We start from the raw sequence: 23,574 nt of genomic DNA, 5'->3' as shown, positions 1-23,574 counted from the left end.
GCCGCCGCCGCCGCCGCCTCGGCGAGCACCGCGAACCCGGCCCCAGCCTAGCCCGGACCTGCCACGCGGGGGCCGCCGGGAACTGTAGTTTGTTTACGTGACCCTTGCGCGGCCCCGGGCGAGCGGCGCGGACAGGAAGCGGACCCCATTTCCCAGCAGCCTTGTGGCTCCGGGGCCTGGGAACTTGACTCCTCCTCCCTGGGCTCCTCCCCGCACGGGGCAGGCTGGGAAGAGTAGTTCTAAAGCTGTCCCGAGGCTCCGAACGCGAAGGGGAGCGGGATGCAGGGGAGGAAGGGGAAGGGGAGGAAGGGAAGGGGTGGAGACAGGGCGGGAAGAAGGAAGAGACAAAAGGGGAAAATTTTGGGTCTTCAGGCCCGAATGAGAATCGGGAGAGCAGGGTAATGTCCCTGTAAACATCTGGGACTCAAGCCCTCTCAGACTGGCCACGTGCCCACCCGTTCCCCAAGACAAATGAATCAGATACTGTACAAATATATAGAAACATCTTTTATTTGGGTAACAAGTCCCAAAACAGGTCAGTTAGTAAAATAGATTCTAGAGAATATGGCTCTGTCCACAGCCCTCCCTCCCCAAAAATAACGCTGAGGGTGAGCCTTCCCCTTCCCCCTTGGGCTCCTCTGGTATAGAAAAAAAAAAAAAAAAAAAGTTTTGGCAGTTCAGTTTTTATCATCTGGGCATGGGGTACCATGTCCATGTTCAATATTCCTAGGGTGTAGTGGTGGTGGTGGCAGCCGTGGCTCTGGCAACCCTCTCCCAGCCCTAACTCAGCAAACATTTCTGCCCCCAAATAAAGGGCAAGCAGGGCCCCTCCGCTGAAGTGTTGGGCACGGTTCAGTGCCATCACTGTGCTTTTTGAGAAAGAGGGAAGAGATTTATTTGGCACTTTAAAAATAGAGAAGTGAGCAGGACTAGAGAAGCCAGAGAAGGTACCAAAACTGGCAGGAAGAGGCCGTTTGGCACTAGTCCCCTGGGAGAAGGGAAGCAGGAGACTAAGAGGAGAGTAGGAGCTAAGAAAAGTAGGGGTCCACTCCACCCCCAAGTGACAGAGGGCTGAAATGGGCTAGAACCAGCAGGACAGCCGACCCTGGGCTGTGCCTTCTCTACACCTCTACCCCACAGCAGCTGGGCACCTGCCTCCAGCCTTCCCAGTGTCAGCCTGTCCCTGTATGTAGTGTCTGACCCCAGATTCTAGCATTCAGTGTCTTCCCCAATATGAACGTCCTTCAATCATGTCTTCAGTGACTTAACTATCTCTTGTCCCTTAGGGCCAGGCTCTTGTCTACCACATCCCTCTCATGGGTCAGATAGTTCCAAAGACTCCATCCCTATCTCTGAGAACCCCTTGATCCTCAGTACCTCCCTTCCCCACTCCTTATTCTCATACTCTGGGAGAGGAAAGGAAGGTCTAGGGCACCTGGCGCCCCCTAGACTTGGATGAAGAGCAGGCCAGTTAGCAGGGCAAAGCCTGCGAGGAGCAGAATGACCTTGACGATCCTCTGTTCAGAAGTGGCCAGCTCCTGGGGCAGAATTTCCAGGAAGGTGATATAGAGAAAGGTGCCAGCGGCCATGCCCTCCAGCACAGACTGGGCCAGCTGGTGCAGTGGCCCAGCCGACTCTGCCAGGGCTGCACCCAGCCCAATGCCCAGAGGTGTCATGCATGCAAAGAGGATCCCACAGCCAGCTACCACCTGCGCCCGCAAACGGCTCTGCAGCAGCCGCAGAGACAAGCTCACGGCCAGGACGCCCTTGTGGAGCAGCAGAGCCAGGCACAGCTCCATGGCCCGCGCCCGGTCTCGCTGCAGCCCCACCGCCAGCCCCTCGAACACGGAGTGCAGGGCCAGGGAAAAGACCAGGACACAGGCACGCAGGGCCGAGGGGGCCGCTGGGGCTCCACCCGCTTGTGGGAGCCCTGGCCCGTCGTGCCAGTGCTGCGGCCCACCATTTGTTCCCAGCAGGGCCCTCGTCTCCTCCCGAGGCGGCGGCCCCGACTGCTCCTTGTAAGCCAGTGTGATCTGCTCCATCACCAGGACCAGGAAGAAGCCCATCGCCAGGATGAACTCTTGTAGGGGGAACTGGAGCTGTGGGGAGAGGGTGGCGGGGAGCTCAGGGCACAGGCCGGGATGGGGCAGAGGGTTCACGGTCAGGGTGTAGAGGGGTCCCAGTTACAGACCCAGGGCCCCTCACAGACACATTTACACAAAGATAGTCATTTGGTGACACAGACACAGAGTGATACACAATCACACGGATTATGGCGTCCCTCACAGCACTACGTGTGGCTCAGCTTCAGCACTATTGAAATCTCGGATTGGATGAACCTTATTTTGGGGGGCTGTCCTGTACCCAAGCCGGTACCCATTAAATGCCAAGAACAAGCACAAAGCCCTCCTTTCCAGAGCTGACAACCCAATGGTAGTGTCTCCAGACACTGCCAAATGTTTCCTGCGGAGGGGGCGCAAAACCACCCCCAACTGGGAGTCATGGATGCGGACAGCCTGGTGACACGGAGGCGTGTGCACGCACACAGGGATCAGGTGTCGCCCACCTCACCGTGTGCTCACACACAGAGCCACACACTATCATGGGGCCACTGAGACTTACACATAGTCACACAGGGCCACACGCCACTCAGTCACAGCAGGTACATCAGTGTTACTTCCTCAGTCCTCAGTTGTAGGAAGAGGAAGAGCCCAGGGGGCCTTCCTGGCACCTCCACACAACTCTTTTTCCTGCGAGACTTCCCTACACCTCGCACTTGACCTTCCTCACGTCCTACTTCTTTGAACTATGGCCTTTCTGGTCGGGAACTCCAGGCCTCCTTCCCTTCCCAGGCTCTCTACCACAGCCTTCAGGAAAGGGGTGTGAGAGTGAGGGTCATTCTTGGAAGGTGGGACCCAGGAACTCACAGAGCAGGTCACATGCCTAGTAAGAAGGTTCGTCTCACTGTCAAAGGGTGCAAAACAGTCACATGGGGATGGGTGGCGTGCACCACAGAAAATTTATGCCCCATAACTGAAAACCCCAGTTCTTATGGCCACATGCTAAACGCCTTCCACACGGTCGTGGGGCACCCCAGGAAGACAGCCACACAAGCCACCTCTCCTACAGGTATGTGATTGAACACACCCACACACGAAAGGTCACATGCAGCCAGCAAGGGCTCACCGTCACATGCAGGGCCGCCAGGGCCTCATCTATGGCAGCCAGGTAGTCAGGCAGGAGGTCCAGGAGACAGGTGGCCAGAAAGACACCTCCTGCGAAGCAGCTTACGAGGCTCAAGGCTTTTTGGCGGGAGGCTGGGCAGGAGTGGAGCACAGACAGGAGTGAGCGACGAACCCCCTCAAGCCCCCCTGCCCCAACCCAAGCAATAGTCACTGCCACTTTCCCCCTTTAGGTCACCCTCCTCAGCCCCAGGGCCTTCCCCTACCCTCAGCCTGGGAGGCGGCAGGGAGGCAGCCTCACCTGAGGCTTCGGGGCCAGCCCCCCGACGGCGCAGCACGCAGATGGGCACCAGGCTGCAGAGAAGCGTGAGCACCAGCAGCAACACTAGGGCCCCCATTTTCACCTCCAGCCCCACCGGCCCTGGGGGCTGCGAGGCCACCGCCTCCGGACGCCACACCAGGAGCTCTGGCTCTCCCCAGGGCCCCATGGTGGCTGTGGCTGCTCCAACGACTGTCAGACCTAGGCAGACAGAGCAAAGGGGGCGATGGTCACTTAAAGGGGGGCAAAGGGGAGAGCTGGTCAGCAGAGCGGAGGTCCCTCACCCTGCCACCTTCCGACCTTCCCCACTCAGTGCGACTCATGCGCTCCTGTGGCGGGAACGGTCCTCTTTCCCCGCAGACTTCACCCCTCCAAGTGGCTCGTTCAGGGACCCCGCGAGAGGGAAACTGAGGCGGGAGGGCTTGTGGGCGGCTCATTACCCTTTCACCTGGAGCTCCCAGACAGCCAAGGAGCCTGGGTCCTCTCGGGAAAGGGCAGGATGCGCCCCCTGCAGGAAGGAGTGGCCGGAGCGAAGGGGGTCGGGCTGCGCAGAGGTGTCGCGGGCAGCTCCGTGGGCCACCTGAGCAGGGTGTTTGGGGCCGGGTCACTCCCCGTTCTCGTTCCCCCAGCGCCGCGCCCGAAGCGGGCAGCGGCGGGCAGACGGCCACCGTCGGGGCCCGGGCGTGGAAGGGGTCGCGGCGGGCGCCCAGGCGGCCCAGCCCGCACGGCCCGAGGCGCACACTCACCTCGCCAGGGTCCCCCTCGGCCTCATCGGCCCGGTTCCGCCGCGACCCGGGCCCCGCCCGCCGCGACCCGCCCCCGAGACGCTTCCGGCCAATGAGAGCGCTCGGGGGGCGGGGCCCTACCCGGAGTGACGTGCCCCAGCAGCAATCAGGGGCCGGCGGGGGCGGGGCGGGGCGGGGCGGCGAGCGGGCGGGCCCAGGGGCCGCGGGCCTGGGGCGCCCCGGGGCGGTGGGACGGGCCCGGTCGGCCGGAAGCTGGGACGCCCGCGGGCGAGGCTGGAGCCTGGGCCCATCCCCGCGACTCTGAGGTCTTCTTCCTGGTCTCGGGCACAATCTGGGCTGTGCCCTGGGAGGCTCTAAGACCCTTCTGTAGGCCTCGGCGCCCGAGGGAAAACGTTCCCGTCCCTGGACCGACTTCCTTGCTCGACTCCCTTCGTGTGCACCCACGACGAAGGAGAAAGATGAGGCAGAATTGGAAAAGGGAAATAGCAAAGAAAGGACATTTGTTTCTTTCTTTCTTTTTTCAAGTTTATTTATTTTTGAGCGAGTGTGTGAGCAGGGGAGGAGCAGAGAGGGAGGGAGGGAGGGGGAGGGAGAGAGAGAGAGAGAGAGAGAGAGAGAGAGAGAGAGAATCTCAAGCAGGCTCTGCGCTGTCAGTGGAGCCTGATGTGGGGCTCAACGCAGGCTCAAACTCGCCAGCCGTGAGATCGTGACCTGAGCGGAAACCAAGAGTCGCCAAGAGTCAGACTCCTAACTGCCTGAGCCACCCAGGTGCTTCCAAAAGGGGGGCATTTCTTGAAAGGAATCTCTTCTTGACTATCCGTGGCCTGAGCTTTCGTGCAGCCTTCTGGCTGCCCTGTGCATGTAGAGACCTGGTGGGCCCCAGCTCAGGGATGGGAGGGGGAGAGCTGCTTTCCTGCCTCAAGGCATCTGGTTGGCTTCTTCCTGAACTCACCTTGAACTCCTCTGCCCCCAGCCCTACTGGCCTCCCTTCTGTTTTCTGTTTCTTGAATGCACCAGAGTTATTTTCAACTTAGAACCCTCATTGTTTACTTAGCCTGGATCCTCTTGGCCCACAACCCCTGTGCTATCAGAATGCTCTTCTAACCTCATGGGAGGGTAGGATACAAAGTGATGTAGGAAACACACACACAAAAATTAAATTCTCTTACTGCCTACAACCCACTGACAAGTGACCTTCCTCTAGGAATTCAGCTGCCTCAATGATGACACTTTGCTCAGGGCAAAAGGCAACCTTAGCTTAACATTATCCCCACCCCCAGGATCCTGTAAGTCTACTTTAACATATAAAAACTCCTTTGGAAACTTACTTTACCTCTACCCCCCAAGATACCTGTTAACAATCATCCTTTAAGCATATGGCCCACTGATACACACTGAAGGGGCTCGTGACTGGCCAAACGGTAATAAACGACCTTTTCCTAACAACAGCTAGGCTTCAAGGTCCTAGGAACCTTGCTTCCAAAATTCCTGAGACTCACTTTGACCCTAACCCCCTCCCAACCTGAAGGTATATAATCAGTCACAGCCACCCATCACAACCCCAGTGCAGCTCTTTCTGCCCATGGGTCCTGTCTGTGTGCTTTAGTAAAACCACTTTTAGGGGCACCTGGGGGGCTCAGTCAGTTGACTATCTGACTCTTGATCTTGGCTCAGGTCATGATTTCCCGGTCCTGAGATGGAGCCCCTCCTTGGGGTCTGTGCTGACAGTGCCAGGGCCTGCTTAGGATTCTCTCTCTCCCTCCCTCTTTCTCTGCCCCTCCCCAACTTGCCCTCTCTCAAAAATAAATCAACTTAAAAAAAATGTTTTTCCTTTTTTTTTTAATGTTTATTTATTTTTCTTTTTTTAATGTTTAAATTTTTTCTTAATGTTTATTTACTCTTGAAGGAGAGAGAGAGAGAGAGGAGAGAGAACGTGAGTGGGGCAGGGGCAGAGAGAGAGGGAGACACAGAATCCGAAGCAGGCTCCGGGCTCTGAGCTGTCAGCACAGAGCCCAATGCGGGGCTCGAACTCACCATCTGTGAGATCATGATCTGAGTGAAGTTGGTTGCCCAACTGACTGCCACCCAGGCATCCCAATGTTTATTTATTTTTGAGAGAGCACGAGAGAGACAGAGCATGAGTGGGGGAGGAGCAGAGGGAGACACAGAATCCAAAGCAGGCTCCAGGCTCTGAGCTGTCAGCACAGAGCCCGACTCAGGGAGGGGCTCAAACTCTCAAACCAGGAGATCATGACCTGAGCCAAGTCCAAGGCTCAACCGACTGAGCCACCCAGGCGCCTCTGTTTTTTCTTTTTAAAGTAAGCCGTACATCCAACGTGGAGCTTGAACTCACAACTCTGAGGTCAAGAGTCTCAGGCTCCATTGACTGAACCAACCAGGTGCCCCTTTACTTTAATTTGATGTGTGATCTTAAGCAAGTCATTTTTCGTCTCAGGAACATGATAAAGTAGGTGAAAGAGGGAAATTAGACTCGCCGACGATGCCAGAGGTTCTTCCCAGCTCTGACATTAATGAAAGCTGACTATATTTTCCACTTAATCATCTCTCCACATGCAACCTGTAGGAAGCCCTTTGAAACCTTCCTTGCTCTAGGAAAGATCCAGGCAGGGGAAGCTCTGCTCTCCTTAGAGCTCTGCATCAGTCCAGGAAGCCTGCTTTTTCTCCTGACGACTTGAGCAGGATGCAGGAAGATGAGCAGGAAATCTGAGAAAGTGCAAACAAGCGAGTACAAAGAACACGGGTTCAGGCGTCCCAACCTTGGTCCTACTTACCGACTAACCTCGAGAAAGTAACTTCTCTCTTCCAGCTATGACTTGCTATGAGAATTATGAGTGATATGAAAACGCCTGACCGTCTAATAGGTACTCGATAACTATGGATCCTGCTCCTGTTTTTACCCTCAGCACATTCCAATTTTCATGAGAAATACCAGTTTGAGATCTGGATCCACACCCCAAACTGTCCTGCTTTTCTCAGGGAGCTACCCTTTTTCTGAAGCACTACTGGGAATGCAGGCAGACAAAAATCATAGCTACATCATTGTAGCTCCATTGCTAAATTTGAAATGAATTCCTGGCCCTTCAGTCACGAGGCCAACAATCCTGAGCTTCGGTATCGCTACGTTGCAATCATGGATCTCTGTCTCTTCGTCGGTGAAGTTAGGGAAGGGTTACCTGCCCTGTCTCCTTCGGGGCTGTTGTGGATTAAATGCGAGAACAGCGTTTATGAAAACATTTTGTAAACTATACGAATGCTGTTGGTAATCATACCCTCCGTTGGCCCACAGTCCAACGAGTATGTGTGTGCAGCCGCTGTTCTTTTTCAGCAGCCCGGCGCGCGGACGGGATTTGCGCCACTCTCCGCGCGCTCAGAGCTCCTACTTGGGCCAACGGGTCGTTCCCCGTCGCCCGGCTCGGAACCTGGGCCCGGGAGCCAGGCAGCCGCTCCCGCCGCGGCCCCGGAACCGCCCTGCTTCCCGGCCCCGGCCCCGGCGCCGGGCTCGCGGCCTCCCTCCCGCCTCCGCGGTGCCCCGCCCCCTCGGCAGCCCTCCGGCCACCCGGGGAGCGGCCTGCCTCGAGTCGGCGCTCCCATTGGCTCGATACCCTGCCCTTCAAACCTCAGGCGTCCCATCAGAGTCAAGAGTGGAAAGAGCGCCTCGGAGCGGGGGAGGGGAACCCTTGGCGAGACTCGGGCCGTCGGGTTGCGGCCTTCCCACAGTGTCTTGTCTTCACCCTGCCGGGCTCTCGTCTCACGCAGCTCACGGCCGGAGAGCGGGCGCTTGGTGTGCTCCGGTCACAGCCATCGCCGTCCTTCCCTGAGGAGCCCGTCCGAACGCTCAGGGAGACTCGCTGTCGCTAGCAGAAACGGAGGCCCGAAGGGCGAGGCTGTGTCTTGCTCAAGGCCGGTTTGCGGACGCCTAGCCTCCCGGCCCCCAGCTCGAAGACGCGGGCCCGCCGTGGCCCCTGGCCAGGCGCCAGCCACTCTGCAGTGTCCCGGGTCAGGCCGGGGGCGGGGCTTGGCTGGGCCGGTCCAGGATGCGAGATCCTGGAGGAAAGAAGCGCGGTGGTGGCCTTTCGGGCGGCCGGCGGGCTGGGCTTCTGGGGACAGGTAACACTGAGGTGGGCCGTTCATCTGAGCCAGACGTCAGGCCGCCGGAGGCGAGATCCCCGGTGGCAGGTGAGGCAGGGAGAGGGTGGAAGGAGGAGCGGGGAACCCAGGAGCTGGGGGGAGGGCGCCCTCACCCTGGTCCCGCGCTCTCTGCAGAATGGATTTCCGAACCCCCGACCTGCTGGATGCGTGGCTGGAGTCCCCAGAAGATGTTTTCTCAACAGGGACCTTCCCGGAGCCGGGACTGCACGGCCCACCTCCGGAGGCCCCGGGGACGAAGCTCCAAGAACGGGGGCTGCGAGGCTGGGAGCCCAGTGGGGGCCGTGGCTGTGTGAGTGGGAGAGATGCCGGTGGGGTGGGCGGAGGCGCAGCTGTGATGAGGGGCCCATCAGGCTTCAGCCTCCACTTGGAGACGTCTGAAGGCCGAGCCCCTAAAGGACACGTGATCTGTAACCATCCCCATGTCCATAGCACTCTGGAATTCTCTGTACACATAGACTCCCTCTGGTACTGCAGGGCCTTCGAGACAGTGAGCCTGAAGACTTCCTGAAACTTTTCATTGACCCCAATGAAGTGTACTGCTCAGGAGCCTCTGCTAGCAGCGACAGTGGCCATCCATCTGAGGACCCTGGCCGTCCAGACAGGCCTCCCGCCCCTCAAGCACCCAGTCCCCCTGCTCTCTATGAGGTGGTCTATGAGGCAGGGGCCCTGGAGAGGACGCAGGGGGAAGCTGGGCCAGCTGTAGGGTTCATCTCTCTCCAGCCAGGTCAGTGTTCCTGGCGGAAAGGGGACAGTGGCCTTTCAGGTCCAGCCCTAGTCCTGGGGCGAGGGGTTTTCCCAACCTGTGCCTCCAGCCAGGCCCCGCTGCCATGAGGGTGTGCCCTTTGTCTCCTTTACTCCTAGCCACCTGTGTCTCCCTCAGGTCAGCGGAGCCCACAACTGACGGTGCCTGATGCCTGCGTGGTCTGCGAGCTGCCCTGTGATGCTCACGACACCCTGCCCGGAGCAGGCACTGTAAACCCAGTGCCTCCTGCGACCCTGGTGAGTTTGGCCAGCCAGACCCAGTACTCCTGGATACAAAGACAGGCACCCACACAGATGGGGAAGGAGGCTGCGGGAGGGGGAAACTGATGCTAATCTCTTTGTCCCAATTTTTGTGGCATTGGCCTGAAGACCAGGGAGGCATGGGTGACTCTAAGTGCAGAAAAGGGCGAGGAAGACAGAAGCCCTTGGGGGTAAGGTGGCGATGACTCAGTTAAGGAGAAAGTGGGGTGAGGGAGTCTGGAGACAGGGCCCGGGAGAAAGGCCAGACCTTATGTGCACTTTGCTCAGCATGGCCATTGTTTCAGCCTTGGGTCTGGACATGGAGGGGGCAGGCTGCCTGGGATCCCAGCTGGTGACTGGCACAGGGTGTGGGGCAGCAAGTGACCTGTTCCCACTGGAAGCGCCATGCGGCCACACCCACAGCCCAGGGCCACAGCACAGTGGGCAACACTCAGCTGCCTCCCTCAGGCTGGCTAGACTGGTTCCTGCAGTGGGGGGCGAGGAAGGGGTCTTGCTCAGTCACTGTCTGACGACAGAGCTGCTTGTGTGCAAAACGTGGGCAAAGGGTTCTGGCCTCCCTGCAAGCCTGGCCGAAGCTGGGACCAGAATCCACACCAAACATCTCCGAATCGGGCTGAGGGACCTTAGGAAGTCCGATGCTTCTAAGCTTGCATTCGCATCAAAACACTGGGGAGTTGTGGCTTCAGGGGAGCAGGAAGGGACAATCAGGAAAAGGCAGAAAGACGAAAAATGGTTTGGCTAAAAGCCAAAGATCATCAGGAGTCAAAAGCAAAATCAAATTCCTCTTAAGTCAAAGTGAAGCATAAATCTTTCAAGGAGTACCAGAACTGCGGGTCACTCTGTCGGCAGGCTCAGGCTAACCAGATGCCCCCTACCTCCCTACAGACTGTGTTAGGAGAAGTTGTTCAGTCTGGTGGCCCTTGGGGAGTTCTTTGACAGGGGACAGAGCTTCCATCTAGAAAGTGGGGCTCAGACCCTGGGGGAAAATGGGCCACTGCCCCAGGGAGCTCCCGGTGGTTGACCCTGACTGGACATCGCACTCTGCCAGATGGAAGTTAACGGCAAAAGCGAACCATTCTAAGCAAACCTTACCTTAGTGAGTTGCTCCCTGCCTTCTTCAGATATCCTGAAGGTTTGGGGACCAGAACCGGCCCTCCCTAGCTTGCTCAGAGTCCTGAAGTCCTAAGCCTGGGGGCAAAGGACATATCACAACCCCTCTTCTCTCCCTTCTCAGCCCCAGGAGGCCCCAGACAGAGCCCGTCTGAATTAAGGCCCCTTCGCCCCTCCTCACTTCACGGTTATGTATTCCTCTCCAGAAGGCACGCAGGGAGCAGCCTTGTGTGATGGGAAAGACAGGACCCTCCCCCACTGTCCTCTCACCCTCTCCCGTTCTCCACCAGCTGCCCTGTCAGACCTTGTTCCTGACAGAAGAGGAGAAGCGTCTGCTGGGGCAGGAAGGGGTTTCCCTGCCCACACACCTGCCCCTCACCAAGGTAACATGCTTCCCCAAAGGGTATCCCAACACAGCAGCCCCATCCTGGCCTCTGAAGAGCCAGGACCACAGAGGCCAGTGGGGCGCTGAGGGAGGTTAAGGGCCCAGGACTGACACCCCCGGGCCCCCAGGCAGAGGAGAGGGTCCTCAAGAAGGTCAGGAGGAAGATCCGGAACAAGCAGTCAGCTCAGGACAGTCGGCAGCGGAAGAAAGAGTACATCGACGGGCTGGAGAGCAGGTATGTCTGGACGTCGGTGTCCAGCTCTCCGTGGGCCCTGTGTGGGCCTCCTTACCAGGGCAGGCAGGTCAGGGCCCGCAGGGTTGCAGAGCTTTGTCCCGCCTGTCCACACACCCTAGGGCCGCTGCCTGCTCTGCACAGAACCAGGAACTGCAGAAAAAAGTCCGGGAGCTGGAGAGGTGCCACGTGTAAGTGCATACATAACCTGCTCCTCTGGGGAGGGCGGGCCCAGGTCGGGGTCAGGGGGGAGCTCCCACCGGGGGGGGGGGGGGCAGGCAGGAGGGGCTTGGTGTTAGGGCTACCATGCTTGCGCCCTGACTTCCAGTGCTGGTGCCGGAGCCCTGACTCTCCACCCTGCCTCCCCAGCTCCCTGGTAGCTCAGCTCCGCCAGCTGCAGCTGCTGGCTGCCCGGACCTCCAACAGAGCCGCCCAGACCAGCACTTGTGTCGTGGTCAGTCTGCTGCCCGACCCCCTGACGCCCACCATCTCTTGCCTCCATCCCGACACCCCCAGCCCTGACCACACCCCCCTTCCCATCCCTGATGACTCCAACCACTCTCTATTCATTCTGCCCTTGGCTCCCTGCCTTTAGTCCCCACGGCCCAAAGGACGTTCTGTTTTCTCCAGATCCTTCTTTTTTCCCTGGCTCTAATCATCCTGCCCAGTGTCAGCCCCTTTCAGGGTCTCCGGGAAGCTGGGCCCGAGGATTACCAGCCTCATGGAGGTGAGGCAAGGGCAGGGGGGAGCTGTTTTTCAGGGTAGTCAAGATGGGGGAGGGAAGTCCTGTCCTCTAGGATCCCCCACCTAAGGGAACACTCTATTACTGCCCTCCTTCCTCCACCCACAGTGATTTCCAGAAATATCCTAAGTCACAAGGACACGACAGAAAGTTTGGAGACCACAGTAGTAGAGTCCAGACCAGGGGGGCCACTTAAGGCCAAGGGTGAAAATGGCTCAACAAGGACATTGCTTGAGAAGATGGGAGGGAAGACAGGCCCCAATGGGCACGCAGGAGCTGTGCTGCACGCGGAAGAGATGTGAACCCACCTGCTTCCCGGCCACAAGAAGGAATCCAGGATCCCCCGTGGCTCTTGTTCCCCCTGGGTGTCCCATTCAGAATTCTTTGGCTTCAGGGGTCTGAATCATTTCTGGACGTCCTAAATGTCTGTACCCTGAGGCACAGGCTACATGAGACATTTCCAATACTTTATACATCTGCAACTTTATTTCTTCTTTGGGGTTAGGGTTGAGGGGAAACAGAGGTTTTGGCTGAGAAATAAACTTTTTTGCTGAAATTGTATCCTGAAAGTTTTAAATAAGTAGCAGGAGGAGAAGATAGGTAGTCGGTAACCTGGTGTGTAAAGTTGCCACCGTTTCCATGCCTGCTGCCATGACTTCCAGTCCCAAACCAAATTACAGTAGGGAAGGGAACCATTCTACTTACTTTGCTGGTTAATGATCTAGACAGGAAACGCAGAAAGGGGCGCCACCACCAGTCTCCCAGAATGAGGGGCACAAGTCTCTGTCTGAGGCAGGGTCCCTAAAGACCCCTGTCAAAGGGCAGAAGGTCACTATATGGACTCGATTTGCTTCCGGACCTTTTCCAGAGCTTTTCTGTCCAGCTGTCGCTGACGAACGATGACAAGGCAAGCGAAGACCAAGGCCACACCCACGACAGCCCCTTCAAATTTCCAGAATAAGCGCTGCTCCATCAGAGCTGAGCGGCAGCTAAGAGCAGGAAGAAATAGTTATTCCCAGGGAACGCTGGACAACCTCTCCCTCTCATCGCCCTTCTACTCAAGCCCCACCAAGACACATCTGGCGGGAAAAGAGAAAGCTACTGGAAGCCTTCTAACGTGTTCACCGCACGCAAATCCCACTCAAATATATCATCCAGCTTCTTTCTGGTGTGGTCGTGAACACAGCTGGCATTAACCCGCACGATAGGACCAGTGATCCAGAAACAGAACTGGGACTTGGGTTCACATACTTTGCCCCCCTTCCAATATGCCAGGCTACCTCCAGAGGGACAGAAAAACCTGGGTGAACTACCTAAAATCACAGGAACAAAGGAGCTGACCTAGGTTTCAAGAAGAGAAATGGTACTTGCCTTTTCAACTCATTTCTCTTAGATGAGCTGCATGTGATTTTCTCCACGTACCCTGTGGAACCACACTCAGGAGTGGTCTTCTGTCAGGAGAAAAGGACCAAAGAACAGGTCACGAAAGGGCAGCAGCAAAAGCATGAGGAGTGTCACTCAGAAGGGGCAGGTGCCCAACTGATAAGGCTCCAAGCTGGTGGTCAACAGAGAACCAACAAGGGTTCTGATGGGGATGCTGGATGTGCCGGAGGCATGAGAAATGCATTAAAAAGAACACCTCAGGGGCAGGTTCCAGAGCCTGCTGGATTAAAAATGATCATGATTGGGGCACCCGGCTGGCTCAGTGGGTGGACCCTGCAATTCTTGATCTCAGGGTTGTGAGTTCCAGCCCCAAGTTGGGCATCGAGATTTCTTCTTTTTCTCTTTTCTTTTCCTTTCTTTTTCTTTCTTTCTCTTTCTTTCTTTCTTTCTTTCTTTCTTTCTTTCTTTCTTTCTTTCTTTTTCTTTCTTACTTATGAATAGGACTATTAGGTGAACGTTGCCATTGACTTAGAAAGGAAAGGGCACATTTTAAGGGGGGAAACAAGTTCAAATGTGGACATACACTGAAACTGCAAGGACACAAAGACGACGCAAAGTCACATTTCGTAAAACCGAGAGGGACTAGATACGACAAAAACGGGACAACAGATACTCACAGCCTGGAAATTAGAGCACGGAGCACATTCTTCTGCCACCACAAACTCTTCCACCAGCCAGCACGGCAAATTTGAGGTGCTCACTAAGAGGGGAGACAAATGCCAGCCCCAGACCCAGAAGGTATTTCCCCCAAAGGTTCCGCCCAGCCGACTTCCCAGCACAGCTACAAGCCTTCATTCCGCGTGGCGCCACCCCTTCCCACCTGTGCTCCCGGTAAGGGGAGGACGTCAAAAGAAAACAGAACTATGGGGGTGTCGGGTTACCACACCAGCACCCACCTGACAGCTTCTCCGCCCGCACCGGAGCCTCGGCTTGGCTGCAGCGACGGGGAGGGAGGAAGGGTGGGGGTGGGGAGGCAAGAGTCAGAAGCCGGCAAACAGGGAACTCCCGACCTCCGCGGAGCCTGCTCCCGGACTCCGTCCCCCCCCAGGGGCGTGGACGAGGCGATCCTCCCGCCCCCTCCGCTTCCCAGCCCTCGGCCTCTCCTTACCAGAGCTTCAAGGTGAAAGCGCAGAGCAACCAGCACAGGTGGCTGCCCTGGGGGAGGCTACGCCTCCCTGCGCCTGTAGGCATGGGGTGCTCGGGGTCGCGCCTGTGGGGACGGAGGGACTGGCCTCGCTCCCCGTCGGAGCGCCGACACCGCAGCCCTCGGGAGGTTCCAGATCAGGGCTGAGAGGTGCTGGAGTTGCCTGTCAGGGCAAAGGCTTTATTGGGACGTCCCCATGGCCACGGCAAGAAAAGCCGGCACGCACTTGCGGGGCTGGGCCGTGAGCTCACTTCTTCGCATCCCCTCGGCCCTCGGGAGAGGCCGAGGGACGTACGGCCTAGCACCCCGTCACCTCCGGGGCCGTCCCTGCCGCGGCCATCTTGCCCCGCGGAGGATACCGGGACCGCGGGGGATGCCGGGACCGCGGAGGGTTCCAGCGGCTCTTCCGGTCGGCGCAGGCGCGCGGGTCGTGGCCGCCGGGACTCGTCGTCTGGGCAGGTGGCCCTCAGTCTCCGCTCCGTGCGGCTCGGGCTTCCGGCGTCGAGCTCGGCGCGCCGCGGCCTGACGGTCCTGCTGGCGAGGCTCGTCTGGCTTCTCGGTTCGTGGCTCCCGGGCTGTGGCCTGGTGGCCCCTTCTGGGCTGGGGAGCAGCGCCACGGGAGGAACAACGCGTCGTCCTCCCAGGACTTTGCCGCCTCGGAAAAGCCTGGGATTCACCATCAAGCTACCGCTTGACACCCGTCCTGCCCCGGTGGCCCCGGGAGGGAGGCGACACTGCACTTTCTCCTCCCGAGACCCACGGTGCACCGATGAATTATGTCGCCTTCGCGCGTGTTAATTACTTTTTAAGTTGTTTTTAGTAATCTCTGCGCCCGACGTGCGGCCTCAGTTTACAGCCCCATCGCGTGTTAATTTACAACAACCCCGCCCCGCGTTGGTGCTTTGAACGAGCTCCTCGGGTCCTAGCTCGCCCGGCTGTCGCCTGACGGGATCTTCATTCGTGCGGGGAGGACGTTGTAAGTCGCAGAGAGGAGTCGGGACTTTAGGACCCTCTCGGCATTCTCTGTAGAACAGAAATGCTAATGTGCATTTTGTAGGGTTTTTTGTCGAGATACGAATGAAATGAAATGTGTAGTAAAGTATTTCCTTTATTCTCTAATTGCATCGCGTCACATTACTGTCAGAGTTTTTGAATCCAACATTTAGGTCGTTTTGATTTTCAGTATTCCTGAGGAGTCAGAGTAGGTTATCAGTCCCATTCTATGAGTAAACTCAGAGTATAAGGGATTGTCCAAGGTCACCCAGCGAGTGAGCGGGGGACCTAAGGCGTGAGCCCCAGACGTTCAGCTCCAAGGCCAAAGATTCACCCCTGCTTTCCATCCCCATGGAGTTAACCCTGGATATGTATCCAGAACGCAGAGACTTGACCCACACTCTTGCTTTACTGTGTGGCATTAGTTATTATCTAACTCTACCCATATTTTCATCCTAGTTTTACACACATACAGGTCTACAGCCTCCCAGACAACTGGACCGTGTGAGCGGGCCTTAAATATCAAGGAGATATTTAAATTCACATAAAGAAGGTCACTAATAGTAATCTGTCCCCCACTTCTCAAGATGAAAGGGCTCGTCCCCAGACTTTTGTTAACGCCACCCCACATTCTCCTCTCCCAAGAAGCGTTCCTAGCCTAAATATAACAGCTACTCCCGCGACCCCAGGGCTACGGTACTTTATTTTAGGATTAAAATTTATGGGTGCAGTGTCCCATAAATTCTGACTTCCCATCGGGAGTAAAGCTGGCTGCTCAAGAACAGGAGCAATCAGACTGGAAAGACCACTGCATCGGAGTTGAACAAAAAAACTGTGAGGACTGAGCTTTACTTTTCTGTGACTACTTGCTCATTCCCCTACATTACTATTTGTGCGGATCAGAAGTTGTGCGCTACCGAAGTACGTGTGGGTGTTTTCCAGTGGCTTTTAGCTGTAGGAAAAGTCTTGGCTGAAACCTTCTAGCATGCTGTTACTCCTTATCAAACCCTACCATGTCTCTGGACAGGCGAGGGTCAAAAGCTCTCCCATCCACTCGCTTTACCAAGCAACAATAAGCCTCCACACTGAAACTGGCTTTTAAAATCTTTGCTCTGGGGTATGGTGAAGGTTAGTCAGTGTTCTTCCTGGGATTCACAAAATGTAAGTCTTTCCTCATAACCTTGAGCAAATTACACTCGCTGGGTCGTTGACTACAGAGCTCAGACGTGATCCATGTAAGATCTTCACCCCATGGAAGCTTGGTACCTAACACATTTATCCGACCACACCACAGTTCTTCTCCCAGCACGGCCAGGCCCTTTCCTGGTGTTGTGTTTTACCAACAAGAAACAGCAGCACAGAAAGCCTTGCTGCTGACCCCAGGGTCATGCCATCCACTTCCACGCCACAGGCATGGGGATTTCTTAAATGCCTTGAACTTCAGATCTGCGAATTACACTCCTAATGGTATTTTGCCTAAACCAAATCTGATATGTTCATTAATCCTGTTAAAAGGTCCTGTGAGAGAAGTTTGCTGTTTCGATACTGTGGTGTAAGGGTCAAAGGGGGGCTGTGGGTCAAGGTGGTGGTAGTTCTTTGGCATGCCAGTAGTTTGGCCTCTTTGTCGTGCAGTATTTAGGAGCAGTATGTGTTAAAATTTGCTTGTCCATCACGTCAAGTTCCACCCAAAAGTTATATTATCTTGACTGTTGTGCTTGGCACATACTAGATGCTCAATAAAGATTTAGGAGTAAATGAGCCTCTTCTGTGCCTCATTTTCTTCCTCTATAAAAGTGGAAAATAACACCTACTAGCCACCTAAAAGGACTGCTGGCAGAATCAAAGGCGCTTAAAGAAATCATGGGATAAACAATACAAGGTCCTGTTATTTCCTGAGGCCAGGGCTGTCTCTCCCCTGGGAAGGCCTAAGAAAGAGCCCTTCTGGATACTAGGCAAGGTTCTGCCCCTAAGGACCCTCTAATTTCCATCACGGAAAGGATGTCCAGCCCCTCAGGTTCAGAGAACCTCCTTGCTGTTCTCTTGTCCATGAAATCGCAGGAAAGGGACAGCTGCACACAGGTCCTGGTGTCACAGGAGCCTGGCCAGGTTCTGGCAGCCCAGCCACCTTAGAGGCAGGAATTAGGTTGGTGAGCAGAGAGCAGTTCTGGTGATGACAGTTACTCAAACCAGGGGACTCTGTGTGGGTGGTGGCCTTTAATGCTGAGAAAGACCATGCAGAGTGGTAGGATCAGAGCTTCAGAGGGATCACCGAGCCCACCCCTCACACGGCCCTAAAACCTGATCCGGTAACGACGACGAGCCAACTGTTTATTTACACTTCTGTCTGCCTTACAAGTCCAGGGAGGGCCTGGCGCCCAGGGCCCTTGCTTCCCTCCTCCCTCCCTTCCTGCCCCTCACCTTCTCTGACTTCCTGCCATCTTTCTCCTCCTCGCCTCTCCCTGCCTCTCTATTCTACCTTCTCTTCTCTCGCGTTCCTCCTTTTCTTCTGCATTTGCTCCCCGCTCGGCCATCTGCCATCTACCCACCTCTACCCCCTGAGCCCCACCTGCCCGCCCTCGGCCCAGCGTCCAGGCCCGGGTCCTCAGCCGAGGGAGCACCTGCTGCTGCTCTTCTTGTCACAAGCTCTCAGGTCCGTGCCAGGGGGCCTGTGGCTGTTTCCCTAGAGGTGGAAGCGCACGGGGGTCAGGGTGGGAACAGCTGGCCGGGGTCTGAGATTGTACGTTGTTTGAAGGGGCCCCACCCTCACGGGCAGTGTTAGCACCGCTCCCCTCCTCAGCGTTCACTCCTTACACGACACACACCCACAGCTGTGCTCAGTCCAGCACGACCAACTCACCGATCTCCGGCCTCCTGACTTGAGCAAGATGTCCCGGGCCAGGGAGCTGAAAGCCTGTGGGGGAAAGCAGTGACTGGTCAGAGCAGGTTGGAGGGGACGGTGGCGGCCTAACAGCCGTCTCTGGGAGTGGGGGGCAGGCATGGGGTGTGTCTCACCTCATCCACATTTGTGCTGGATTTGGCACTTGTCTCGAAGAATCGAATTCCATGCTCCCGAGCCAGCTGTGGGGTGGAGAGATGAGACGGGTGGATAAAGGTGGAGGCAGCCCTTGGAGTCCGAACTCGCCTTGGCCGCCCAGCCGGGCCTCACCTGATCGGCCTGCTCCTTCCGCACTCTCCTCTTGGCCTCCATGTCACACTTGTTCCCCAGCAGCAGACGCTGCACCCCTGCAGAGGCATTCTGGGAGCAAAAGGGCAGGAGGAGTAAAGTTGGGTCCTGCTCACCTTCACGGCCCCCTCACCCTCCGGGTTCTACCCAGTCCCCCGTCTCTCCAGGATGGTTTTCACCTCTTTGATGCTTTTCATCCAGTTCTGAATGTTCTCGAAGGATTTCTCATCTGTGATGTCATACACTAGGATAATGCCCTGGGAGATGGCAAGAATCCACCATGGAGCCTTGGGCCACATTCCCCCGTTTCTGCTTCCTGCCCCTCCAAGTGACCCTGCAAGTCCTACCCACGAATCTAATCACTAGTCCAGGTGGGGCCCTCCACATCCCACACTATAACCCTGACACCGTCCCTACCCGACCCTGCGGCCCGTGGTTCTCAGAACCCTGCAGTCTACCGCCTCACCCCTTGTCCAGACCCACACCCCGTACCATGGCCCCGCGGTAGTAGGCGGTGGTGATCGTCTTGAATCGCTCCTGGCCAGCCGTGTCCCTGAAGAGGCGGAACGTTTGTGGGGCGGCACAGAGGGAACAGCTCTCCGAAGAGAGAATCCCCCCTGCTAAGAATTTAGCTTCTGCAACAGAGTGGGGGCTGAAAGGAACAGAATCAGAAAACAGTAAAGGAGGAAAAGAAGGTAAGACAGCTGGGAACAAGGTCTCGGGTTTATTTGTTGCAGGATTACTCTGTGCGAGCACTGCTAATCTTCACCCTACACTTGTGAGACACGTTCTACTGTCCTTATTTTACAAACGAGGACGCAGATTTGGAGAGGCTAAACAACTAATGAAAGTCCTTCCACAGCAGAGCCAGAACTTGAACCACAACCCGCTCTTATCTGTTGCATCTTAACACCTCTCTCAGGCCACCAGCCACTTGCACACCTTCGGAGTCCCGGGCTTCCTGTGACAGCCCAGCCCTCTATCTTCGGCTTTCTGGGCTTGAGGTAATTCAGGGAGCGCACAGACAGAGTCAGGTCTTAGTTCTGCCATTTGCTGCTCACCTGCTTTAATGTCATTTCCACGTGACAGCCCTGCAGACATTTGTCAAGTTCAGAGAATGCTCTGGAGCCAGGAGAGGCAAGAGAGTTACAAGAAAGCTGAGAATAAATAGTTGAGTGAGCAGGAAGAGGGATGGAAGGACGTCTGAGCAAGGCGACAGGAAATGGAGAAGTACCGGAAGGAGCTGTGGGGAAAGGGAGAGACATGAGGCAAATGGAAGGGAAAGGGTGACAGGAGGTAAACGAGGGTTTGTGGCCAGCGGTCCTGGGGGTTCACTCACCAGACCTGCAATTTGATCTTCTTCCCCTCTATATCCACAGTGCGGATCTTGAAGTCGATTCCTACGAGTGGAGCATATATATATCACTCAGGCTGAGACTCTGCAGGGACGAGGAGGGCGTGCAGGGGAGACCCGGCATGGAGCAGCAGCAGGGCTAGAAACTGTGCAGGGGTGCACTTGGGAAGCAACTTTGTTGCACGTATAAAACTAAGAGACTTTTCTCAAACCTGTATTTGGGTAGCAAGCATCTTGTTTTTACATGGATTTTATGGATGTGGGAAGGGGGTAGGTGATGGAAATTCTGCAGGGAGGCTTAAGGCACCTCTTGGATCCACTCAGCCAACCAGGTGACAACTCTCAGAATTCAGTGTCTCCCCCAGAATATTACTTTTAGATTCCTTTTCCTTTCTGTTTTCCTAGAACCACCGTCTACGCTCCAGCCGTATAGGATGAAGAGCCAGGAAAAAGGTAGCTGATGCCAGTCTGTGTGAGTTAACTAGTAGGCTGGGCTTGCAAGAAATCTGAGGATAAATAAGATTTCTCCTGAGACTGAACTAGGATAGAGAGGCATTTTCCTTCCCTTTTCTAACCAGAATTGTCTTGAGATTCCCCTCGTTTTATTTCCCAGGCCAGAGAAGATGAAGAAAGACAAGAGGGGAGGAGGGGAGGCAGTGTTCTTGGTGGAAACTTGGGCATCTCCCCAGAGCGGGTTGGGAGCCTAGGGAGGAGCCTGAGTCACCAGGCTGACTCAGAGCCCCCAAAAGTCCCCCCACTCCCACCGTCCTTGCCTGGCTGACTGCATATTCACGGTTCCAGTCCTTGGGCCATCCTCCAGCACACCCAGCCACTTTGTTCCACCCCCCCACCCCAAACCCCCAGTTAAGTTGAGGGGCAGGGAGACTGGGAAGTAGTTTGGTACAGTGGGGATGCAATGGGGGAGTCTGAAACTCAGCGGGGCAGAAAGAGGCTGGCGGAACTGGAAGCCGCCTTCAGGGAGAGGGGTTACAGGAAATACAGGGAGGTGGGTGGGGGTGGGGGAGAGGAGTGGAGCAGGAAATCGAGAAGGGTTCATGTGCATTTGGGGAGGTGAGGGAGAAGGGTGGTCCCAGGAACCCCAGGAGCTGGCACAGCTGAGAAGTTACCTGGAGGCCTCAGACAGTTTAGAGGTTGGGTACCATCCAGAGATATGCTCCACGGATGGGTCTGAGTCAGGGGTTGGGAGGCTAGAGTTCAGAAGCCTCACTCTAAGGGGGGGGGGGGGGGGGGGGGGGGGAAAGAGTGGGGCCACGAGTAATCTGGGAGCCTGAGGATGAGGTCATGCGGGATTAGGGGCTCTGGGATATGGCCAGTGGGCTCACCGATAGTGGAGATGTAAGTGTTGTTGAAGTTGTCTTCTGCAAAGCGAATGATCAGACAAGTCTTGCCCACCCCCGAGTCCCCGATCAGCAGCAACTTGAAGAGGTGGTCGTAGGCTTTGGCCATGGCGGACACTGGGGAGCCGGGGGAGGGGTGGGGAAGCTCCGGGCACTGGTAGGCGGGATCGGAGGGCTGGCGGACGGAGCTGCCCGGAGCCCAGGCCAGGAAGTTTTCCTCCCTCTCCGCCCAAGCTCCGGGATAGAGGGGAGGCGGCACTCCTCTGGGCCCCACCCCCTGCCCGCCCACCCCTTTCCTCCCGCGGCCGCGGCAGCCCGGCCTGGCCGGCCTTCTGCTCCCCGGGCCCGGGCTGGCCCGTCTCCCAGGCCATTTCCCACCCACACAGCGTCTGGCTTGCCATCACTCCCCTCTTTTGATCTCACTCTGGCAGTCTTAGGCCAGGGAGGCTGGGGTGAATGGAACCAGAGGTTTCACCCAAATGAGCAGAGGAGGACGAGCTTTAGAGGAATTAGGGGAAAAGGGAAAGTTTTGCGGGAAGAAGGGTGGAGGTGGGGATGGCCCTGGGAGCTGACAAAAATCGGGGCTGATTCAAGGGACGGAAACCTTGCAGGGGCGGCGCGCGAATTCCGGTGTTGGTGTTCCCAGCCCTCAGTTGGGAGACCAGCTCCGTTTGAAAAGAGCGGGATGCTCTGGAAGACAAGGCTACTTGTTGGGCGGGTCTGCCCCCTGGTGGAGCAGAGTGAACACGCAGCGCCCGCCCCGCCGCACCCCTCCCTCCGTCTCGACCGAGACGCGTTCGGGGTTTCATTAGCAACAGCCCTCCAACTGGGACCGTGTGCGGTTTCTCCGACAAGCCAGTGCGGCAAGACAGAGCTTGGGACTGAAAATGTCTGGCCTCGTTCTTTCGACGAGGCGCGCATGTTGAGAACACAGCGGAGGCCGCGCCCTCATCCCTCGCGGAAAGGCTGTGACGAGGCCACCGGGGCGCTGGAGCGTGGGAACACAGCGATCCGGGCACAGGCTGTCGGTGCCGGTGGAAACACAGTATGCAAAGCGTCTGCGTCTCCGACAAGGGCCAGTCGAGCCGTCCGCGCACAGTGTCCGGGCTGTGCCTCTGCTGGCCCCCTGCCAGTCCCCTTCTGCGCGTCCTCTCGCCTCCCGGTCGGCCTTCCAGCCGTGCCACAAACTCCACGGTTTCCCTATTTCTTCCCCCCGGCCGGGCCGTCTCGCACCCGTCCTTGAAATCACGCTGCCATCCCCCCGGACTGTTCGGACACAAATCTGCCCGTTCTTTTACTTTTTCGTTGGCCGGGATGTGGCCTCCTCAGCCCCGGGGGTTCAGGTCTCCCTGGACTAGGCCCGTGCGCTCAGCCCTTAGCTCGCTCTGGCCGCCTCGCCTCCCCCCTGCTCAGCTACGCCACGCTCCTTCGGCCCCGGGTTTTGGCTTCTCCCAGACAGTCGCACGGTGGACTCCACGTCCTTCAGATTTCGGCCTAAATGTCACTTCCTCACGGGACTTTCTGGGCCGCGAGCGGGGCGCTGAGAACAAAGTGCGCCCGTCCCTCACCGGCGCCAGGCTGCACGACGCCCCGCGGGCGGCACCCGCGCCACAGGAGCAAACACTGTCCCAGGCACGTCTGTGTGTCGCACGGGTCCCAACGCGGCCGTCCCCGCGCGCGCACTGCAGAGGGTGGGCGGTACCGCGCGGGCCGCGAGGGGACGGGGAGGGGGCGACCTGACGGCGGTCGTGGATGGGACTCGCCGCGGGGAGCACCCGAGTACTTGACGGGACCGCCGTCAGAGGAGAAAGGCTGGGAGGACACAACAAAAAACCTCACAGCGGTTAAGAGGGTAGGCGAGGAGGTGGGAACCAGGACGAGGGCTTCCGCCGTGTCTACATTCCTGCGGTGTTAACATGGCAAAGGAAACCAGCTGGGGAACACGGAGGAAGTCGAGAAGGGCAGGGCCTGGCTGGGGTCGCGCCGCAGCCCCCTCGGCAGGCCGGGCGGGAGGCGTCCGCTCCAGCCGCGGGCGGCGCGCGGACCCCGGCATGGCGGCCGGGCGCGCGCGCGTCACTTCCGGCGGGCGGCGGATATAAGCGGCAGGATTTCCGCTTTCGCTCCTTTCCGGCGGTGACGACCTGCCCACGAGAACATGCCCGTGAGTTCCTGCAGTCTACTGCGTGGTA

At 57.2% G+C, this 23,574-nt stretch overlaps 5 protein-coding genes and 1 long non-coding RNA gene across 11 annotated transcripts in view; 3 read left to right on the top strand and 3 right to left on the bottom strand.

Annotated features, from left to right (window-relative positions):
- Positions 1 to 492: 492 nt before the first annotated feature.
- Positions 493 to 4,298, bottom strand: SLC39A1 (solute carrier family 39 member 1). Of its 3 annotated transcripts, XM_049634988.1 has the most exons (5): positions 4,248 to 4,298; positions 3,942 to 4,081; positions 3,484 to 3,702; positions 3,187 to 3,317; positions 493 to 2,099 (listed from the first exon to the last, which is right to left on the bottom strand). In XM_049634988.1, the coding sequence occupies exons 3-5, from the start codon at positions 3,668 to 3,670 to the stop codon at positions 1,446 to 1,448; spliced, it is 972 nt and encodes a 323-aa protein (XP_049490945.1). In that variant the 5' UTR covers positions 3,671 to 3,702; positions 3,942 to 4,081; positions 4,248 to 4,298; the 3' UTR covers positions 493 to 1,445. The 3 variants fall into 3 exon arrangements, with proteins under 3 accessions (XP_049490945.1, XP_049490944.1, XP_049490946.1); XM_049634987.1 differs by having other exon boundaries at positions 3,942 to 4,294; XM_049634989.1 differs by lacking the exon at positions 3,942 to 4,081 and having other exon boundaries at positions 4,248 to 4,279.
- Positions 4,299 to 7,601: 3,303 nt separating this feature from the next.
- On the top strand, positions 7,602 to 12,381 carry CREB3L4 (cAMP responsive element binding protein 3 like 4). Its single transcript, XM_049634957.1, has 10 exons — positions 7,602 to 8,444; positions 8,532 to 8,706; positions 8,892 to 9,141; positions 9,298 to 9,416; positions 10,841 to 10,933; positions 11,064 to 11,170; positions 11,290 to 11,358; positions 11,537 to 11,621; positions 11,798 to 11,894; positions 12,018 to 12,381. Exons 2-10 carry the CDS (start codon positions 8,533 to 8,535, stop codon positions 12,209 to 12,211), a joined length of 1,188 nt encoding a protein of 395 aa, XP_049490914.1. The 5' UTR covers positions 7,602 to 8,444; position 8,532; the 3' UTR covers positions 12,212 to 12,381.
- JTB (jumping translocation breakpoint) lies at positions 12,374 to 14,879 on the bottom strand. Its single transcript, XM_049634985.1, has 5 exons — positions 14,461 to 14,879; positions 14,249 to 14,286; positions 13,970 to 14,052; positions 13,281 to 13,360; positions 12,374 to 12,898 (listed from the first exon to the last, which is right to left on the bottom strand). The coding sequence occupies exons 1-5, from the start codon at positions 14,541 to 14,543 to the stop codon at positions 12,742 to 12,744; spliced, it is 441 nt and encodes a 146-aa protein (XP_049490942.1). The 5' UTR covers positions 14,544 to 14,879; the 3' UTR covers positions 12,374 to 12,741.
- Positions 14,880 to 15,588: 709 nt separating this feature from the next.
- RAB13 (RAB13, member RAS oncogene family) lies at positions 15,589 to 22,719 on the bottom strand. 2 transcript variants are annotated; one of them, XM_049634977.1, is made up of 9 exons: positions 21,990 to 22,719; positions 21,371 to 21,406; positions 20,013 to 20,073; positions 19,166 to 19,226; positions 18,853 to 18,930; positions 18,656 to 18,745; positions 18,502 to 18,567; positions 18,347 to 18,400; positions 15,589 to 18,169 (listed from the first exon to the last, which is right to left on the bottom strand). In XM_049634977.1, exons 1-9 carry the CDS (start codon positions 22,192 to 22,194, stop codon positions 18,092 to 18,094), a joined length of 729 nt encoding a protein of 242 aa, XP_049490934.1. In that variant the 5' UTR covers positions 22,195 to 22,719; the 3' UTR covers positions 15,589 to 18,091. The 2 variants fall into 2 exon arrangements, with proteins under 2 accessions (XP_049490934.1, XP_049490935.1); XM_049634978.1 differs by lacking the exon at positions 21,990 to 22,719 and having other exon boundaries at positions 17,801 to 18,169; positions 21,371 to 21,980.
- Positions 19,556 to 20,261, top strand: LOC125925755 (uncharacterized). Its single transcript, XR_007458906.1, has 3 exons — positions 19,556 to 19,677; positions 19,763 to 19,969; positions 20,053 to 20,261. It is a non-coding gene; the product is annotated as an uncharacterized LOC125925755 (long non-coding RNA).
- A 164-nt stretch (positions 22,720 to 22,883) lies between the features above and the next one.
- The window catches only part of RPS27 (ribosomal protein S27), a 1,914-nt gene continuing 1,223 nt past the window's right edge, over positions 22,884 to 23,574 (top strand). For 2 of the 3 annotated variants that reach the window (XM_049634979.1, XM_049634980.1), the window contains exon 1: positions 22,884 to 23,237. In XM_049634979.1, coding sequence (XP_049490936.1) covers positions 22,884 to 23,237 — 354 coding nt within the window. Of the gene's footprint in view, positions 23,238 to 23,462; positions 23,547 to 23,574 lie in introns of those variants that run through there. The other variant, XM_049634981.1, reaches the window with a different exon arrangement.

The sequence above is a fragment of the Panthera uncia genome, chromosome F1 (genome assembly GCF_023721935.1).
Source record: "Panthera uncia isolate 11264 chromosome F1, Puncia_PCG_1.0, whole genome shotgun sequence".
In the NCBI taxonomy this organism is placed as follows: domain Eukaryota; kingdom Metazoa; phylum Chordata; class Mammalia; order Carnivora; family Felidae; genus Panthera; species Panthera uncia.
The sequence above is the reverse complement of the archived record's forward strand: the minus strand, read 5'-3'. Positions and strand labels throughout refer to the sequence as shown.

What these genes read in the sequence shown, in the direction of transcription:
- JTB (XM_049634985.1), bottom strand. Translation starts at nt 14,543, where the DNA reads ATGCCTACAGGCGCAGGGAGGCGTAGCCTCCCCCAGGGCAGCCACCTG. An exon ending in GCTTTCACCTTGAAGCTCTG is followed by an intron (nt 14,287 to 14,460) that starts GTAAGGAGAGGC and finishes CCGTCGCTGCAG; the next exon opens with CCAAGCCGAGGCTCCGGTGC. An exon ending in CGTGCTCTAATTTCCAGGCT is followed by an intron (nt 13,361 to 13,969) that starts GTGAGTATCTGT and finishes TTCTCCTGACAG; the next exon opens with AAGACCACTCCTGAGTGTGG.
- SLC39A1 (XM_049634988.1), bottom strand. Translation starts at nt 3,670, where the DNA reads ATGGGGCCCTGGGGAGAGCCAGAGCTCCTGGTGTGGCGTCCGGAGGCG. An exon ending in GGCTGGCCCCGAAGCCTCAG is followed by an intron (nt 3,318 to 3,483) that starts GTGAGGCTGCCT and finishes ACTCCTGCCCAG; the next exon opens with CCTCCCGCCAAAAAGCCTTG. An exon ending in TGGCGGCCCTGCATGTGACG is followed by an intron (nt 2,100 to 3,186) that starts GTGAGCCCTTGC and finishes CTCTCCCCACAG; the next exon opens with CTCCAGTTCCCCCTACAAGA.
- RAB13 (XM_049634977.1), bottom strand. Translation starts at nt 22,194, where the DNA reads ATGAAACCCCGAACGCGTCTCGGTCGAGACGGAGGGAGGGGTGCGGCG. An exon ending in GGATGAAAAGCATCAAAGAG is followed by an intron (nt 18,746 to 18,852) that starts GTGAAAACCATC and finishes TTTTGCTCCCAG; the next exon opens with AATGCCTCTGCAGGGGTGCA. An exon ending in GGAAGGAGCAGGCCGATCAG is followed by an intron (nt 18,568 to 18,655) that starts GTGAGGCCCGGC and finishes TCCACCCCACAG; the next exon opens with CTGGCTCGGGAGCATGGAAT.
- CREB3L4 (XM_049634957.1), top strand. Translation starts at nt 8,533, where the DNA reads ATGGATTTCCGAACCCCCGACCTGCTGGATGCGTGGCTGGAGTCCCCA. An exon ending in ATCGACGGGCTGGAGAGCAG is followed by an intron (nt 11,171 to 11,289) that starts GTATGTCTGGAC and finishes CACACACCCTAG; the next exon opens with GGCCGCTGCCTGCTCTGCAC. An exon ending in GGATTACCAGCCTCATGGAG is followed by an intron (nt 11,895 to 12,017) that starts GTGAGGCAAGGG and finishes CTCCACCCACAG; the next exon opens with TGATTTCCAGAAATATCCTA.